At 43.0% G+C, this 18,938-nt stretch overlaps 1 protein-coding gene across 1 annotated transcript; it reads left to right on the top strand.

Annotated features, from left to right (window-relative positions):
- Positions 1-5,480: 5,480 nt before the first annotated feature.
- On the top strand, positions 5,481-18,632 carry LOC311107932 (cell adhesion molecule CEACAM6-like; the record flags this gene model as incomplete). Its single annotated transcript, XM_084150551.1, has 12 exons — positions 5,481-5,526; positions 6,144-6,464; positions 7,086-7,361; positions 8,272-8,526; positions 8,667-8,778; positions 8,903-8,931; positions 9,086-9,271; positions 9,384-9,454; positions 9,589-9,656; positions 18,035-18,069; positions 18,182-18,234; positions 18,417-18,632. The coding sequence occupies 12 exons, from the start codon at positions 5,481-5,483 to the stop codon at positions 18,630-18,632; spliced, it is 1,668 nt and encodes a 555-aa protein (XP_084006677.1).
- Between the last annotated feature and the right edge of the window lie 306 nt (positions 18,633-18,938).

The raw sequence follows: 18,938 nt of genomic DNA, 5'->3' as shown, positions 1-18,938 counted from the left end.
TCTGTGTAAAACATGTTTCGTTGTAAATGTTTTTGTAGGTTGGTCAACCCCAGAGCCTCTTTGCTGATTAAGGACAATCTTGATTAGGAATCTGCTCGGCAAGAAGATGTTGTATAGAATCAAACCTGTCCGTAGTTTTAAAACGTAGAGATATGTACTTTAGCCTGTCAAACTGTAATATTACCTGGGCTTTAAATCAAATATATTTTTTATTTTTTAAAATAAATGAATACAAGTAATCCATGGTACATGTCATGAAAGATTCATGTACCCTGAGCAAAAAAATATAAATGCATCATGTAAACTGTTGGTCCAGTGTTTCATGAGCTGAAATAAAAGAATCCCAGGAATTTTCCATATGCACAAAAAGTTTATTTATCTCAATTTTTTGCACAAATTTGCTTACATCCATGTTAGTGAGCATTTATCCTTTCCAAAGATAATCCATCCACCTGACAGGTGTGGCATATCAAGAAGCTGATTAAACAGCATCATCATTGCACAGGTGCGCCTTGTGCTGGGGACAATAAAATGTGCAATTTTTTCACACAACACAATGTCACAAATGTCTCAAGTTTTGAGGGAGCGTGCAATTGGCATGCTGACTGCAGGAATGTCCACCAGAGCTATTGCCAGAGAATTGAATGTTCATTTCTCTACCATAAGCCACTTTAGAGAACTTTTGAGAATTTGGCAGTACATCCAACAGGCCTCACAACCGCAGACCACGTGTAACCACCCCAGCCCAGGACTAAACTGTCAGAAACTGTCTCAGGGAAGCTCATCTGAGTGCTCGCTGTCCTCACCAGGGTCTTGAACTGACTGCAGTTTGGCGTTGTAACCGGCTTCAGTGGGCAAATGCTCACCTTCGATGGCCACTGGCACGCTGGAGAAGTGTGCTCTTCACGGATGAATCCCGGTTTCAACTCTACCGGGCAGATGGCATCGTGTGGGTGAGCGGTTTGCTGATGTCAATGTTGTGAACAGAGTGCCCCATGATAGCGGTGGGGTTATGGTATGGGCAGGCATAAGCTATGGACAATGAACACAATTGCATTTTATTGATGGCAATTTGAATGCACAGAGATACAGTGACGAGATCCTGAGGCCCATTGTCATGCCATTCATCCAATGCCATCACCTCATGTTTCAGCATGAAAATGCACGGCCCCATGTCGCAAGGATCTGTACTTAATTCCTGGAAGTTGAAAATGTCCCAGTTCTCCCATGGCCTGCATACTCACCAGACATGTTACCCATTGAGCATGTTTAGGATGCTCTGGATCGACGTGTACGACAGCGTGTTCCAGTTCCCGCCAATATCCAGCAACTTCGCACAGCCATTGAAGAGGAGTGGGGAAACATTCCACAATCAACAGCCTGATCAACTCTATGCGAAGGAGATGTGTAGCGCTGCATGAGGCAAATGGTGGTCACACCAGATACTGACTGGTTTTCTGATCCACGCCCCTACTTTTTTTTTAAAGGTATCTATGACCAACAGATGCATATCTGTATTCCCAGTCATGTGAAATCCATAGATTAGGGCCTAATTTATTTATTTCAATTGACTGATTTCCTTATATGAACTGTAACTCAGTGAAATCCTTGTTTGTTGCATGTTGCGTTTCTATTTTAGTTCGGTGTATTTATAATAAAGGGAAATGTTACCAAAAACGTAACATAGTCTAACAAATGTGAGTAATTGCCTAATTGAGGGTGTGGCTGTCCAGGTAAAGACTGAATAAAGGTATAAGAGCCACAACTTGTTTGTAGTTAAAGTTCATGTTTGGGTTGCCGACTAAACAAAAGCCTGTTTATTGGACTCATTAAAAGCTGTAGTTTTGGTCCTCATCCTTGTCTCCCTGAGTGTTTGTGTCCTAAGTTCACTCCGCATCATGGTCCACAGTGTCACGATCGTCGAACACAGTGGACCAATGCGCAGCGTGATGAGTGAACATACTTATTTTATTCCACACAAAACAAAACGATAACGTGAAGTCCTTGGTTACAATACAAAACCAACACGGAACAAGATCCCACAAACACTGTGGCAAAACAGGCTACCTAAGTATGGTTCCCAATCAGAGACAACAAGCAACAGCTGATTCACGTTGCCTCTGATTGAGAACCACACCGGCCAACATAGAAACAAATGAACTAGATAAACAACCTAGCACACAAAACACATAGAAACAACCCACCCTGGCTCAACATAACAGAGTCCCAGAGCCAGGGCGTGACAGTACCCCCCCCCCCCAAAGGCGCGGACTGCGACCGCGCCAAACATAAACCGAACAGGGGAGGGCCGGGTGGGCATTCCTCCTCGGAGGCGGTTCCGGCTCCGGGCTTGACCCCCACCCTCCAACAAACCCCCCATAGCGCCCCTGGTCTGGTCTGGCCCTGCTGGCTGGATCTGGACTGGACATCGGTGGAGCGGATCGCTCAGGCTCCGATGTGGAGCAGCTAACCGGTACCTGACCAGGCACCGGTGACCCAGGCACGGGCTGTGCCGGACTGACGACGCGCACCACAGGCTTGGTGCGGGGAGCAGGAACAGGCTGGACCGGGCTGACGACGCGCACCACAGGCTTGGTGCGGGGAGCAGGGACGGGCCAAACCGGGCTGATGAAGCGCACCACTGGCTTGGTGCGGGGAGCAGGAACGGGCCGGACCGGGCTGGCGACGCGCACCACTGGCTTGGTGCGAGGGGCAGGAACAGGCCGGACCGGGCTGGCGACGCGCACCACAGGCTTGGTGCGAGGGGCAGGAACATGCCGGACCGGGCTGGGGACACACACCACTGGCCCTACGCGGGGATCAGGAACGGGCCGGACCGGACTGGCAACACACCCCAGTACCTCTCGCCGTGCCTCTACATTCTCCTTCCCCCTGGTGACCAGTGACTCCCGTAACCTGGCGGCCTCCTTTGCCAACCCGCTGAACCACTCTATCCCGGCCTCCTGCTGCCCCGTCGTCCACGGCGTGAGCCCCCCCCTAAAAAAATTCTGGCCGTCTCTCCTCCCCGTGGGCCAGGCCTCCATGGCTCTCGCCAGACTCTCGCTCCTCTGCTCCAAAGTCCAGCCTCTCTCCTCCTCACGCTGCTTGACCCAGTCGAGGTTGATATTCATTAGAGTCCTCTCTGGCGTTGGCTCCTGGACACGCTGCTTGGTCCAGTTATGGTGGGATCTTCTGTCACGATCGTCGAACACAGTGGACCAATGCGCAGCGTGATGAGTGAACATACTTATTTTATTCCACACGAAACAAAACGATAACGTGAAGTCCTTGGTTACAATACAAAACCAACACGGAACAAAATCCCACAAACACTGTGGCAAAACAGGCTACCTAAGTATGGTCCCCAATCAGAGACAACAAGCAACAGCTGATTCACGTTGCCTCTGATTGAGAACCACACCGGCCAACATAGAAACAAATGAACTAGATAAACAACCTAGCACACAAAACACATACAGTGGGGAGAACAAGTATTTGATACACTGCCAATTTTTCAGGTTTTCCTACATACAAAGCATGTAGAGGTCTGTAATTTTTATCATAGGTACACTTCAACTGTGAGAGAAGGAATCTAAAACAAAAATCCAGAAAATGACATTGTATGATTTTTAAGTAATTAATTTGCATTTTATTGCATGACATAAGTATTTGATCACCTACCATCCAGTAAGAATTCCGGCTCTGACAGACCTGTTAGTTTTTCTTTAAGAAGCCCTCCTGTTCTCCACTCATTACCTGTATTAACTGCACCTGTTTGAACTCGTTACCTATATAAAAGACACCTGTCCACACACTCAATCAAACAGACTCCAACCTCTCCACAATGGCCAAGACCAGAGAGCTGTGTAAGGACAACAGGGATACAATTGTAAACCTGCACAAGGCTGGGATGGGCTACAGGACAATAGGCAAGCAGCTTGGTGAGAAGGCAACAACTGTTGGCGCAATTATTAGAAAATGAAAGAAGTTCAAGATGACGGTCAATCACCCTCGGTCTGGGGCTCCATGTAAGATCTCACCTCGTGGGGCATCAATGATCATGAGGAAGGTGAGGGATCAGCCCAGAACTACACGGCAGGACCTGGTCAACGACCTGAAGAGAGCTGGTACCACAGTCTCAAAGAAAACCATTAGTAACACACTACGCCGTCATGGATTAAAATCCTGCAGCGCACGCAAGGTCCCCCTGCTCAAGCCAGGGCATGTCCAGGCCCGTCTGAAGTTTGCCAATGACCATCTGGATGATCCAGACGAGGAATGGGAGAAAGTCATGTGGTCTGATGAGACAAAAATAGAGCTTTTTGGTCTAAACTCCACTCGCCGTGTTTGGAGGAAGAAGAAGGATGAGTACAACCCCAAGAACACCATCCCAACTGTGAAGCAGGGAGGTGGAAACATCATTCTTTGGGGATGCTTTTCTGCAAAGGGGACAGGACGACTGCACCGTATTGAGGGGAGGTTGGATGGGGCCATGTATCGCGAGATCTTGGCCAACAACCTCCTTCCCTCAGTAAGAGGATTGAAGATGGGTTGTGGCTGGGTCTTCCAGCATGACAACGACCCAAAACACACAGCAGGGCAAGTAAGGAGTGGCTCCGTAAGAAGCATCTCAACGTCCTGGAGTGGCCTAGCCAGTCTCCAGACCTGAACCCAATAGAAAATCTTTGGAGGGAGCTGAAAGTCTGTATTGCCCGGCGACAGCCCCGAAACCTGAAGGATCTGGAGAAGGTCTGTATGGAGGAGTGGGCCAAAATCCCTGCTGCAGTGTGTGCAAACCTGGTCAAGACCTACAGGAAACGTATGATCTCTGTCATTGCAAACAAAGATTTCTGTACCAAATATTAAGTTCTGCTTTTCTGATGTATCAAATACTTATTTCATGCAATAAAATGCAAATGAATTACTTAAAAATCATACAAAGTGATTTTCTGGATTTTTGTTTTAGATTCCGTCTCTCACAGTTGAAGTGTACCTATGATAAAAATTACAGACCTCTACATGCTTTGTAAGTAGGAAAACCTGCAAAATCGGCAGTGTATCAAATACTTGTTATCCCCACTGTAGAAAAAACCCACCCTGGCTCAACATAACAGAGTCCCAGAGCCAGGGCGTGACACACAGCAAGGCCCAATCCTGAATGGCGGATCACATTCATGAATGACGATGTTAGGAAAAGGTGTGTGTTCTCGTGCCATGCAGATCATTATCCAGTTTACCGTAATCCTGTCCTTCATGTACAGTAAACCACAAATAAATGTATCAAAATAACAACATTACAGGGCCATTACCTGAACCGATACAAAGGTCACTGCAATGTGGCTTATGGTAAATGGGGAACTTCCTTGTCACCTGGCTGGCGGCTCTAAAAGATCATACCTCAGCCTATTTTATAGCATCATACTGTGAGTGTACTAGAAGCGCTCTCTAAATCTGTAACAGAATAAAGTATTCCAACAGCAATGGAAACTACAGTAGCCATCTCTCTCACTCTGTCCATACTCACAGGTAAAGCAGATATCTTCTTTGTCTCTTTAAACCTCTTGTTGTTACCTAGGCCATGCTTTACAGCTCTTTGAGTTGTACATTTACAGTGTAGTTACATTGAATGGTGTTCCTTCCCCCCTCTTAATTGCACGTAGCCCTAACTGCACAATAACTACACTCGTTGCTAATTTCATACATCTACAGTTTCCTTTCATTGAAATTAAATTGTACTATTGTACTATAGCTATGTACAGTAGAGTACAGTAATTACACTGATTACCTAAGCAGGGGAGAAAACTCTGTCAGTGACCATGCCTTATTCTGTTGACTTATTCATGTATTTGTCAGACACCACGTGAAATTATTAAAATGTTGATTCCACGTCCTATTCTCCTGTGTTTGAACTACAAATGTTGGCTACACCCCTTTTTGTGCAAGACAGTCTGTCTGTGTTGTGTTTATGTATAACTAGCTATGTTTGACTATTACTGCTGAGTGATTGTTACTGGGCCTACTGTTCTCTGAGTCAGCCATTTAGAACGGTCCTGAATGATGGAACGTTTGAGTGGACAGTGTGTACCTACATGTACAGTATGTTGTCTAAGGCCATGCTCTCTGCCGCCCTGTATTCCCTCCAGGTCTCTGTGCCGGTCAGGGTGTGTTACCACAAGGCCCTGTGAATGGAGCAGAAGGAGGGACAGTGATGTTCATTACAAATCTAAGTCCACCAGCCCAGCCGTTCATTAAAATATCCTGGAGTGTTGGTGGAGCCAATATTATAACCTCTACCGGTTCTGACGCTATAGGGCCTGGATACGGAGACAGGATCACTCTGAACAAAACTACTTGGTCTCTGGAGCTCAGGAATCTGACCCTGGCTGACAGTGGAGAATACAGACTGGCTATAACAACAGCTACAGCAGAAACAATCAATGGATCAACTAAACTGGTTGTGTATGGTAAGTCCAAGTGTCATGACAAAGAGAGTTAAAGCTAAAATCCTTAACTGAAACAATAACAAAGTGGTCATCCCACTTCAGTTTGGTAAAAGCTGAGATATGGGCCTGGTGAAATGGAACCACTCTCACATTCATAGACAGAGCTATGGATTCAAGGACTGACCATCCATGATATCAACATTATAGTTTTAACCATGTTTTGAGGCTATACAGTGTTCGTTTACATTTATATTATTTACAAACATTGGAGTAAAACAAGCTTATATTTTGGGTTCTGATGGGATATAACTGTTGAACTAAGATTATGAGGCACTGACGTCAATTCAAAGTCTATTCCACGTTGGTTCAAAGTAATTTCGGGTGGAAACAACATTAATTCAACCAGTGTGTGCCCAGTGGGAAGTTACAGTCTTCAAGAATCAATGGGTATATATCATCAATTTAAAAGTCAGGATTCTAGCTTTAAGAGTTTAGTTACCATGAGTAAAGTTTGAAATAGATATTCACTTGACCTTATCATCATCATCATCCTCATCATCATCATCATCAAAACCATTAAAATCCTCATCATCGTTGTAGTGTCTTTGATATATCATAAGTCTTTGGCCTCTTGTTTTACAGAGAATGTATCTGATGCCAACATCACAGGACCAACAAACCATCTGTTTGCAAATGTGAGCTCTGCCACCTTAACCTGTGAGGCAGCTGGTAACATCACTGCTATACAATGGATGAAGGAAGGTCAGCCTCTGTCTGCTGGTGGCAATATATTCTTCTCAGAGGAAAACAGGAACGTATCCATCAGTCCTGTGAAGAGACACGACGGCGGAGAATACCTGTGTAAACTCATCAACCCTGTCAGCTCTGCTACTGCCTCCTATAGCATGATAGTGAACTGTGAGTAAAGGTCTATAACTCATCTAATGCTCTATGGGTCAGTTTCTCAGACACAGATTAAGCCTAGTCCTGAACTAGCAAGCACGTTTCCAAGTATTTTAAAATCAAGGACTAGGCTTAAAGCTGCAATATGTAACATTTTGGGCGACTCGAACAAATTCACATAGAAATGTGAGTTATTGATCTGTCATTCTCAATGAAAGCAAGTCTAAGATTTGGTAGATATGTTCTATGTGCGCTATTTCTATGTTTCCCGTTCTTAAGTTTCATTTTTGCGTCTTTTACTTTCGGTTTTGTACACCAGCTTAAAACAGATGAAAATACAATATTTTTGGTTATGGAAAATACATTTCACAGCGGTTTAGATGGTTCAATGATTCTCTACACAATCCTTGCTTGTTTTGTCACATAAACTGAAATTAGGCAAACTATTCGAATTTTAGCAACCAGGAAATGGTGGAGAGATTTCTGCATAGTGCACCTTTAATCTGTGTCTGGGAAACTGCCCAATGAGATGTTACACTCATAATGCCTAGTTCTTAGAGCCCACGTATTTCCTGGTCAGGTCATGTGGTCAGGGAAAACTCTAGGCCCTCATCATACAGCTGTAGGATCTCAATTTGATTAACCTGTTGCAGAATAACTTTACTGCATTGCAGGAAATGTAAAATGTGTAGTGTATTTGAGGTTTAAAAAGGCTTCTGAAGTTTGTAATTTCCATTTTGAAATTTCAGACTTGATTTTCCTTATGAAAAATGTAGCAACCCCTACGAAGATGTCCATTAATTATAAACCACATAATAATTCATTATTTTCATGCTGTAGCAAACTGGCTCAAATTAAGATCCTACATCTGTACATGTTGTGTTTACTACTACAGTCTGAGGGTCTTCTGCTCCTGGGCTTACAGATGGACCAGACTCCATGATCATCCTGGGCGAACATGTCGCTGAGATGGAGTCATCCACCCTCATTTACTGCTCTGTTCAGTCTGTACCGCCTGCTGCGTTCACCTGGTTGTTCAATGGGCAACAGACAGGTGTACATGAAGCTGGATACATCATAAAGAGTGTCAGCTACAACAACAGCGGGGACTACCGATGTGATATTAGGAATGAGCTCACCGGACACGTCGTCTCTATGGGACATAGTCTGTCAGTGAAAGGTACTGGTCTCTGATACAGTCACCATTAGAGGTAGACCATCGAAGCTAACTAATGCCAAAAACGTGCAACATCACATCAGCATCTGTTCTATAGGTAGTGTTTTGTTTATTGAATGTGTTCCTGTGTTGGTGCGTTGCAGAGAAAGCCCCTCCACCCCTAAGCCCAGAGGGAGCAGCAGGTATAGCAGTCGCTGTGATGTTGATAGTGGTTGCTGTGGCTCTTGGTCTCTATTTCGGCATAACCCATCATTGGTGAGTCTATGAAACCAATGTGATTGGTTACGCCAATAAGTCATTTTTGTGTATAAATATTTTGCAGACCATTTTGGCAGTAAATAGATGTCCCATATGTAAATGTTTTCTGTATGTTGTTTAGGAACAACAAAGGGAACAACAAACAGAAAGGTGGGAGAAAAACATGATCATTTTAGTCTAGTACACGTTTATCAATTACTGTATGGAGATATCATTCATACATGCACTGAGATGAGAGTGGAGAGCCTCTCTGTGCTGCAGATGATAACCACAGTTGTCCTTTATCATCTGTGATGTCCAGCAGATACAGACACACTGTCCCAGACAGAGGATATGTCCATGTCCAGCTCTGACAAAGGATGTGAGGGGCACGAACTGACCACCCAAATCCAGGACAGAACCCACGATCGCAAGCAACCGCAACCAGCCACCAGCCATACTGTAGCCACCAGCCATACTATAGCTACCAGCCACACACCAGGAACCAAAGGTCAGAGAGAAGTTTGCATATTGAGTGTAGCAAGCATTTCTGAGCTGACAACAATCTGTCTCGTTATCAAGTTCATCAACTGCTATTTTGTTTGTTTGTTTGTTTACACCAGCTTCTGCAGGTGTAAACGAGTATGAGTGTGTAGGAAATAAGAAAACTGGAGCTCCAACACCACCTCCAAGAGTGAGTTTCCACCACAAAGTTAAATAAAACACTTCCCACCATGTCCTGTATGAGTTAGTTACAGCGATGGCAGCATTGTGACAGACTGCGGGTCTGTAAGCATACTGACTGAGTCCTTTACTGTTCTCCCTCAGAGAAAACTTCTTACCAGACAAACCAACACTGACACTGTAAGTAGTATTGCACCTCTGGCACCTTACTGGTACCTTACCGCATTGAAGCATTTTGTTATAGCTGTAATGAAAAGGAGCACTCTCTGATACACAATCTTTGATGAATATCCTACCTACAGTAGTAGCTATGGATGATTTACACAAACATGCTCACTGTGTCTCGTTCTGTCTTTACTAACCCCGGAAATACAGGGCTCCAACATATACAATAAAAGTATAAAGTGGTAAGTGAACTTTTTATTGCATCGTCATTATGATATTACCTTTGATTATACTTGTTTTATAGTGCCTCGGTCTCCATCTCTCTCTCTCTCTCTCTCTCTCTCTCTCTCTCTCTCTCTCTCTCTCTCTCTCTCCCTGACTCAGAGAACAGCTGATCTCAATTACATATCTTCAGTTGGCTCTGGACTTCACCCATCAAGTTTTACACCTTAATCAAGTAAACATGGGCACAACAAACCACTGGATGACCAGCCAAGAAGACTAAACACTACTGTCCTCCACCTCTGATGAGACACTGGTCTTTGTACACCTCAGCCATCCAGCTATGCCTAATTTCTTAATGTAATATAGAACAGTCAACACTACACTGAGACACAAGGACAAATTGTATCCCCTCTGAAAGGAGGAAGTTTGAGTGATCCTGTTATGCTTGCTGACTCCTAATCCACTACCTACGTGGTTCTGGCCAAAAGTAGTGCACTATATAGAATGCAGAAGATTAACTGAAATTCCAATAAAATGATGGAATTAGATTTTTTATTCATCTCATGAACTGAACCCTGCTCCATGTATAGATTTTGTTAATGACTTTGAAATTGGGTGTAATACATAGAAGCTTGACCCATCACACTTTATTTAGAATAATATTATACACAACTCATGCACCGTGAGTGTTAAATGAGTGGGGTTGGATTGGATGAAAATATCACAAAAGAGTACAGAGAACATTGTATTTATCAAGGTTTCTGATCACTATAGGGTCTTGTAAATATTTGTATTTTGTCTCACGGGATGAATTGAACAATAAAGAAATTAATCCCAATGGGAAATGTCTGTTTAAATTAGACAAACGAAACAGGAACCTACAATCTGTGTGTTGCTTTTCATTCATATAGATTGTTTTTTTTAGTAGGAAGAGAGATGGAGGCAGCAAAAGTTATCTTTGATATCGGCAGCACTTACTGGTAACGCCTAAATCATTTGTCACATCAACATATTTTGTAGTATATTTAACCCATCTACATCTGTAATATGTTGAAGTACAATTGCTCACTTTAGCCCTACCTTTGGGCAACACATTTATGATTTGCGCCTAATAGGGAGGGTGGAGTTCTCTGGTGCTTCCACAGAGGATCCCTCCTTCACTATAAAAGATGTGGAGATGACTGACGCTGGGAACTTCACCTGTATCCTGACAGCCTTCCCTGCTGGTTCATTTGATGGACTGCAGGTGGGCACTGTGGGCCGCCATACTGTAGTGATGTCAGCAAAGTCACAAATCCGGCGGTTCAGTGGAGTATGGCTCCGGGGTATCCAGTGAACTACTACCATGTGGATTATACCCCCTCTCTGGAGCCTATGGAAGCTCTACGGCTGCTGACGGTGCAGCATGGACCTTGTCTCCTCTCCGCCACCTTGCATCATAAATATTTGTAGATCAGTCAGTCACAATTTATCCATGATACGTCATGGTTTTGATTCTCTCGAACAAGGCCAGCATGGCTTTGATCAGCTGACCTGGCAGGTTCCATGAAGATGCCAAGCATTACATGTCTTTTACAATGGTTGGGTATTTTGGCAAATAGGTATACACATATAAAAATGTTAAAATGTTGAAAAACAAAAGTATCTGCAGATGAATAAACAGATTTAGAATAATCATTGATTAATCATTGTGCGTGTGCTATGTTTAATCTCACCACAGGAGGTCAGTGTTGTTTGGGAAATTTGTGTTGGGAAGTGGGGGGGAACACAACTCTGGTGTGGGCCAAGGGACTGTTGGATACCTATCTATAAAAAAAAACTGCCTAATAACAATAGCTATGATAAGAACAATATGACCAACAAGTGATAAGCATAGAGATACATATAAATAATGTTAAATAGGTAAATACATAACATGTACTATAAATGTTATATTTAATTCTGTGGATAATTATATAAAAGCCAAGTAAGTGATATAATCCTATTGGCACGGAGGTTACTGTGCCTGTGTTAACTTAAGGAACATGAACTCAATCCCCATCAGAATGATTTACCCCTCATACTCACTTACAGTCAACAGTGAGGAAGACTCAGTGGAGGCAGGACAGAGTGGTACAGTATGTTCTGGATGGAGAAAGACAGTGGAGGCAAGACAGAGTGCCACAGTATGTTCTGGATGGAGGAAGACAGTGGAGGCAGTACAGAGTGGTGCAGTATGTTCTGGATGGAGAAAGACAGTGGAGGCAGGACAGAGTGGCACAGTATGTTCTGGATGGAGAAAGACAGTGGAGGCAGGACAGAGTGGTACAGTATGTTCTGGATGGGCTGAGGTTGTTCAGTGCATCACCTTCACTTATCTTTGTGGTGGAAGAAAGCTGCAAATGAAAATTAGCCTGAAATGATTTATGTGAATCAACTTATAATAAGAACATTTATGATACTACGGTGTAAAATAATACAACTGCGACTACATAAGGTTGTCTGATACCCCAGGTTCTGAGTGTAATCCACTAAAGGCTTTTTTCATAACCACCTACAGTATAGGTCTACTGTATTATCAATAACGAGTTATGTTGACAAATCAGCAGCAGCCATATTGACCATAGCCTAAAAAGAAAATCCTTATATAACCAAAAAGGGTTATATCACTTGCTTAACATATGGAACCCACGGGTGCATCAATCGACTCTTAAGGATTAACTGCCACCTGCAGTTATGCTATGTTTGCCCAAGAGTATAATTCATTGGCTGACCCCTCCTGTTGACCTGGATGGAATTCTGTGATCCTCAACCCATAACAAGTCCCATCCAGCTGACTACTTAAAAATGGTGAAAGCCCTCAACAACGCTGACTTGCTGAAACAGGTTTTGGTCAAAGTGTCTATCTACCTCTATGGTTGTAAAGGTCAACTGAATGCTCTTCAAACAAACAGCTTCGAATAACAGTGGACAGGACATCAACTTCATAAAGTATTTATCCTATACATAGCTTCCTTAGATTTTAAGTCTTACATTCCTTAGTCACCACTAAAAGGGCGCGTGGAGTTGGCTAATACTTCCAGAGGCAATCCCTCAATCACTATAAAAGATGTGAAGATGACCGATGCTGGGAAATACACCTGTAAATGGGCAGGCTCCATCAGTGGCACACTTAAAGAAACAACCATCCTCACTGTGCTGGGTGTCAGTAACTCTCAAGGGTGATGTGAGTTATCCTATCAAACAAATGTTATTTATTATGTATTTATCATTCTTGCCATTATTTGTAATGCTCCTGTCTAGTAATCCATCCCGCAAAATGCACTAAAGAACAAGAGATGGTGTGGGAAATCAAGGCTGTATGTGTAAACAGGTCAAATTGTGTTTTCAGGAGAGCCACCATCATCAGTAACGTTGTCAGTGGGGTCTGTCACTAGGATTGTGCTAGCAGTGCTTGTAACGCTGATTGTCATCTCTGAGTGAGAAGCAATCCAAATATAACCCTTCCTACACACCTGCACGCACGCACACACGTGCACACGCTCGCACAAAAGTGTTTTAAACATTGGCAAGTGATCATAAACTTCAGGCATTCAAAGAATACTCCTGACTTGCCTGATGTTGACAAATCAGCAGCAGTCATACTGACCACAGTCTAAAAAAACGTCCTAATAACCAGAAGCAGTTTCACAGTCTACCACACTCATGGGAGGAAGCACAAAATATTCTTCCTATATTTTCACTTCTCTATCTAAAGCGGGTTGTTAACCCACATTAGAAAAGTAGCCCAAAGAGACTCTTCCAACGTCCATGCTCAGTTCCTGGTTGATCGAATGCTTAAATTATTAAAAGTGTGATCACACAGATTACATTTTAATATTTTGTGTACCAGAAGTGCTATGGAAACATGCCGACTGTCTGCCGTTTTGCTGCTGACATACATTGGCCTCTCTTCAGGTAAGACAACTTTTTATTTATGACTTTCTCTTATAGAGAAGGTCCTGTTAACCTGGAGGGAAAATAGAGAAGGTCCTGTTAACCTAGAGTTGTGTTCAGTAGACATGAAGAAAACAGGGAGTTACTATCTGAACTATCTGAATTTCTCAGTTGCAAAAATGTTTGATATGTTGGGCCCAAATGAACACAACCCAGACAAGAGGGGAAAACAGAAGCTAGAAAACAATAATATAACTACTGTATGATTCTGTGTAAAAAAAAAAAAAAAATGTATATACAGTGAGGGAAAAAAGTATTTGATCCCCTGCTGATTTTGTACGTTTGCCCACTGACAAAGATATGATCAGTCTATAATTGTAATGGTAGGTTTATTTGAACAGTGAGAGACAGAATAACAACAAAAACATCCAGAAAAACGCATGTCAAAAATGTTATAAATTGATTTACATTTTAATGAGGGAAATAAGTATTTGACCCCTCTGCAAAACATGACTTAGTACTTGCAAAACCCTTGTAGTGGCAAAACCCTTGTTGGCAATCACAGAGGCCAGATGTTTCTTGTAGTTGGCCACCAGGTTTGCACACATCTCAGGAGGGATTTTGTTCCACTCCTCTTTGCAGATCTTCTCCAAGTCATTAAGGTTTCGAGGCTGACGTTTGGCAACTCGAACCTTCAGCTCCCTCCACAGATTTTCTATGGGATTAAGGTCTGGAGACTGGCTAGGCCACTCCAGGACCTTAATGTGCTTCTTCTTGAGCCACTCCTTTGTTGCCTTGGCCGTGTGATTTGGGTAATTGTCATGCTGGAATACCCATCCACGACCCATTTTCAATGCCCTGGCTGAGGGAAGGAGGTTCTCACCCAAGATTTGACGGTACATGGCCCCGTCCATCGTCCCTTTGATGCGGTGAAGTTGTCCTGTCCCCTTAGCAGAACAACACCCCCAAAGCATAATGTTTCCACCTCCATGTTTGACGGTGGGGATGGTGTTCTTGGGGTCATAGGCAGCATTCCTCCTCCAAACACGACGAGTTGAGTTGATTCTAAAGAGCTCCATTTTGGTCTCATCTGACCACAACACTTTCACCCAGTTCTCCTCTGAATCATTCAGATGTTCATTGGCAAACTTCAGACGGGCATGTGTATGCGCTTTCTTGAGCAGGGGGACCCTGCGGGCGCTGCAGGATTTCAGTCCTTCACGGCATAGTGTGTTACCAATTGTTTTCTTGGTGACTATGGTCCCAGCTGCCTTGAGATCATTGACAAGATCCTCCTGTGTAGTTCTGGGCTGATTCCTCACCGTTCTCATGATCATTGCAACTCCACGAGGTGAGATCTTGCATTGAGCCCCAGGCTGAGGGAGATTGACAGTTATTTTGTGTTTCTTCCATTTGCGAATAATCGCACCAACTGTTGTCACCTTCTCACCAAGCTGCTTGGCGATGGTCTTGTAGCCCATTCCAGCCTTGTGTAGGTCTACAATCTTGTCCCTGACATCCTTGGAGAGCTATTTGGTCTTGGCCATGGTGGAGAGTTTGGAATCTGATTGATTGATTGCTTCTGTGGACAGGTGTCTTTTATACAGGTAACAAGCTGAGATTAGGAGCACTCCCTTTAAGAGTGTGCTCCTAATCTCAGCTCGTTACCTGTATAAAAGACACCTGGGAGCCAGAAATCTTTCTGATTGAGAGGGGGTCAAATACTTATTTCTCTCATTAAAATGTAAATCAATTTATAACATTTTTGACATGCGTTTTTCTGGATTTTTTTGTTGTTATTCTGTCTCTCACTGTTCAAATAAACCTACCATTAAAATTATAGACTGACCATTTCTTTGTCAGTGGGCAAACGTACAAAATCAGCAGGGGATCAAATACTTTTTTCCCTCACTGTATACGGTTCGTAATCCCTCTCTCTCTCTCTCTCTCTCCATCTCTCGCTCCTCTTCGGTCTTCATCTCTAGTAGTGTTGGAAGCTCAGGTCAGTGTTGACCCACAGGTGACGGGGTACCTGGGTAATGATGTCACACTGCGTTGTGAGTTGCTCCAGGGCAATCTCACTCAGGCTGAGTGGCAGTGGGAGAACTCAGATAGCAAAAAGGTTTCCATAGCTGTCTTTAGCCCTAACTTTGGGCAAAATATTTCTGGGTCACCTCTAAAAGGGAGGTTGGAGTTCGATGGACCTTCCACAGGTGATCTCTCTATTACTATAAAAGATGTGGAGATGACTGATGCAGGGAAATACACCTGTATCCTGACAACCTTCCCCAGTGGCTCATTTCAGAGAACAACCATCCTCACTGTACTGGGTGAGTCTGGAAGATCAGCTTTAATATTGCAGATAGATTGTAGCTTCCATCAACGTAATTGTCTGCATCATTTCCAATCCCCTATATATTTTTTGTCAATATATAAAATATATTTTAAAATATATATATTTTTTTTTCTTTATTATTTTCCCCTAACCCTACCATCCTAATTGGAGTAAAGTAATGGACATCAACACTTAGGCTTCTACTTCCAGCTTATACATACTATGTACATTTTACGGACACAGTATATTTTACAATAGTTATCTTTTGTTTGTTTTTAGTCCCATCCTTCAGCTCCACTCAACCCTCTGGAACTCTTAACATAGGCAAGAAAATAAAGGATCTTATTAAATGATGGATAAATAAATCTTTGATTAGTGACAATAGTTTTTCTGCAGATACTGTAGGGTTCAGTCTGACAATCAGCTGGGTCAGAGGTCAAAGAGTTGACAGTGGTTCTGTTTCCTTTCCCAGATCAGACTCCACCTCCATCATCTGGCGAGGTTGCTGGAATTGTTACCGCAGCCCTATTGGTAACAGTTGTCATGACAGCCACAGCTTACCTCATCATTGTCAGGAAGAGGTGTGTGTAAACTGTCTGTAACACATCATTAAAGAGAACATAATATATACAGTTGAAGTCGTAAGTTTACATACACTTAGGTTGGAGTCATTAAAACTTTTTTTCAACCACTCCACAAATGTCTTGTTAACAAACTATAGTTTTGGCAAGTCGGTTAGGACATCTACTTTGTGCATTACACAAGTAATTGTTTACAGACAGATTATTTCACTTATAATTCACTGTATGACAATTCCAGTGGGTCAGAAGTTTACATACACTAAGGTGACTGTGCCTTTAAACAGTTTGGAAAATTCCAGAAAATGTGTCATGGCTTTAGAAGCTTCTGATAGGCTAATTGACATCATTTGAGTCAATTGGAGGTGTACCTGTGGATGTATTTCAAGGCCTGCCTTCAAACTCAGTGCCTCTTTGCTTGACATCATGGGAAAATGAAAATAAATCAGCCAAGAGCTCAGAAAAAAAATTGTAGACCTCCACAAGTCTGGTTCATCCTTGGGAGCAATTTCCAAACACCTGAAGGTACTATGTTCATCTGTACAAACAATAGTACGCAAGTATAAACACCATGGGACCACGCAGCCGTCATACCGCTCAGGAAGGAGATGTGTTCTGTCTCCTAGAGATGAACGTACTTTGGTGCGAAAAGTGCAAATCAATCCCAAAACAACAGCAAAGGACCTTGTGAAGATGCTGGAGGAAACCGGTACAAAAGTATCTTTATTTATTTTTGGAGAAATGTTCTCTGGTCTGATGAAACAAAAATAGAACTGTTTGGCAATAATGACCATCGTTATGTTTGGAGGAAAAAGGGGGATGCTTGCAAGCCAGAGAACACCATCCCAACCGTGAGGCACGGGGGTGGCAGCATCATGCTGTGGGGGTGCTTTGCTGCAGGAGGGACTGGTGCACTTCACAAAATAGATGGCATAATGAGGAAGGAAAATTATGTGGATATATTGAAGCAACATCTCGAGACATCAGTCAGGAAGTTAAAGCTTGGTCACAAATGGGTCTTCCAAATGAACAATGACCCCAAGCATACTTCCAAAGGTGTGGCAAAATGGCTAGGATTAAATGTCAGGAATTGTGAACATTTTAAATGTTTTTGGCTAAGGTGTATGTAAACTTCCGACTTCAACTGTATCTCAATGGCATGTAATGTATCATCCTGTGTTAGTTAGATGTTAGTGATTCATTTTCAGAGCATGGCATTTTTTATGTATGCAACTTGATACGTTTGAGGAAACGTATTTTGTTATTTTTCAGTAGATCTATATACTCATGGTCTTTAAGGTCATTAGAAGTGCATAGGAACTGAATGTTACGTTTTACCAGTGAATCTATTTATATAATTCTCTCTACCTAGGCGCGAGGCTTTATTCAACCCCTCTGTCAGCATTGGTGAGTAGAAACCATATTTTTTACCAAGCACACGACTCAAGTTCCCCTTCTGCTCAGTCAGCCCTGACCTGGATTTCTGCTTTCTGTAAAACCTTCTGTGATTGTTTTTCAGATGCAAGCATCCCGGTGGTCAATGCAGACAGGACAGGGACAGGAAGAGAAGAGGTGAGTTTGTTTAGCTTCAGCTTGTGTCCACATAAGGGAGGAACAGAGAACTAATGAAAACTTGATTTTTGTTGTGCGTTTGACTGAATTCCAGCCTAAGATTTCAGCTAGTCACATTATATTTGTAATCATTCAACGATCCTCATCTCTCTTACCCTCTCCCTCTCTTTGTCTTTCCCCAGGACCTGGTTTATTCTGAGATCGTCAGATTCAACATTGCCAAGAGCAAAGGACACGACCCATCTGGAGAAGACCAGAAAGATGCAGATGTCAAGCCAGCTGAGGATGTCACCTACTCTGCAATGGCAGTGGGGAACCAGCATCCTTTAAGGGAAGACACAGTTTACTCTCAGGTAGTGAGAAAGGACTGGGACATAGACGATGTATGGACTGTCTAAGCACAATAACAGAAAAGCACAGGCTAATCAGACATCCTTTACAATCACATACATTTAACTGAAGTTCTCTTGTTGGGGAAGTGAACTCCTTATTAGACTAGTTTTTGCAAGTCAATAGTTACAAACATTTGAAGAGGGCATGCCCAGGGAGAAGAAGAACGGATCTGGAGGGAGATGGGCACTCACAGCGCAATGGTGGCATATTGAAGACGGCAGAATTTTCTGGGCTAAACTGACCAAGACGCCTCTCCAACAACAACGCATACAACCTCACATAATTCTGCCCAAAAACAATGACACTTTCTC

The sequence above is a fragment of the Coregonus lavaretus genome (assembly GCF_964263955.1).
Source record: "Coregonus lavaretus genome assembly, chromosome: 3".
NCBI lineage: Eukaryota > Metazoa > Chordata > Actinopteri > Salmoniformes > Salmonidae > Coregonus > Coregonus lavaretus.
Note: the sequence above shows the minus strand (reverse complement) of the source record. Positions and strands in the feature narration are given on the sequence as shown.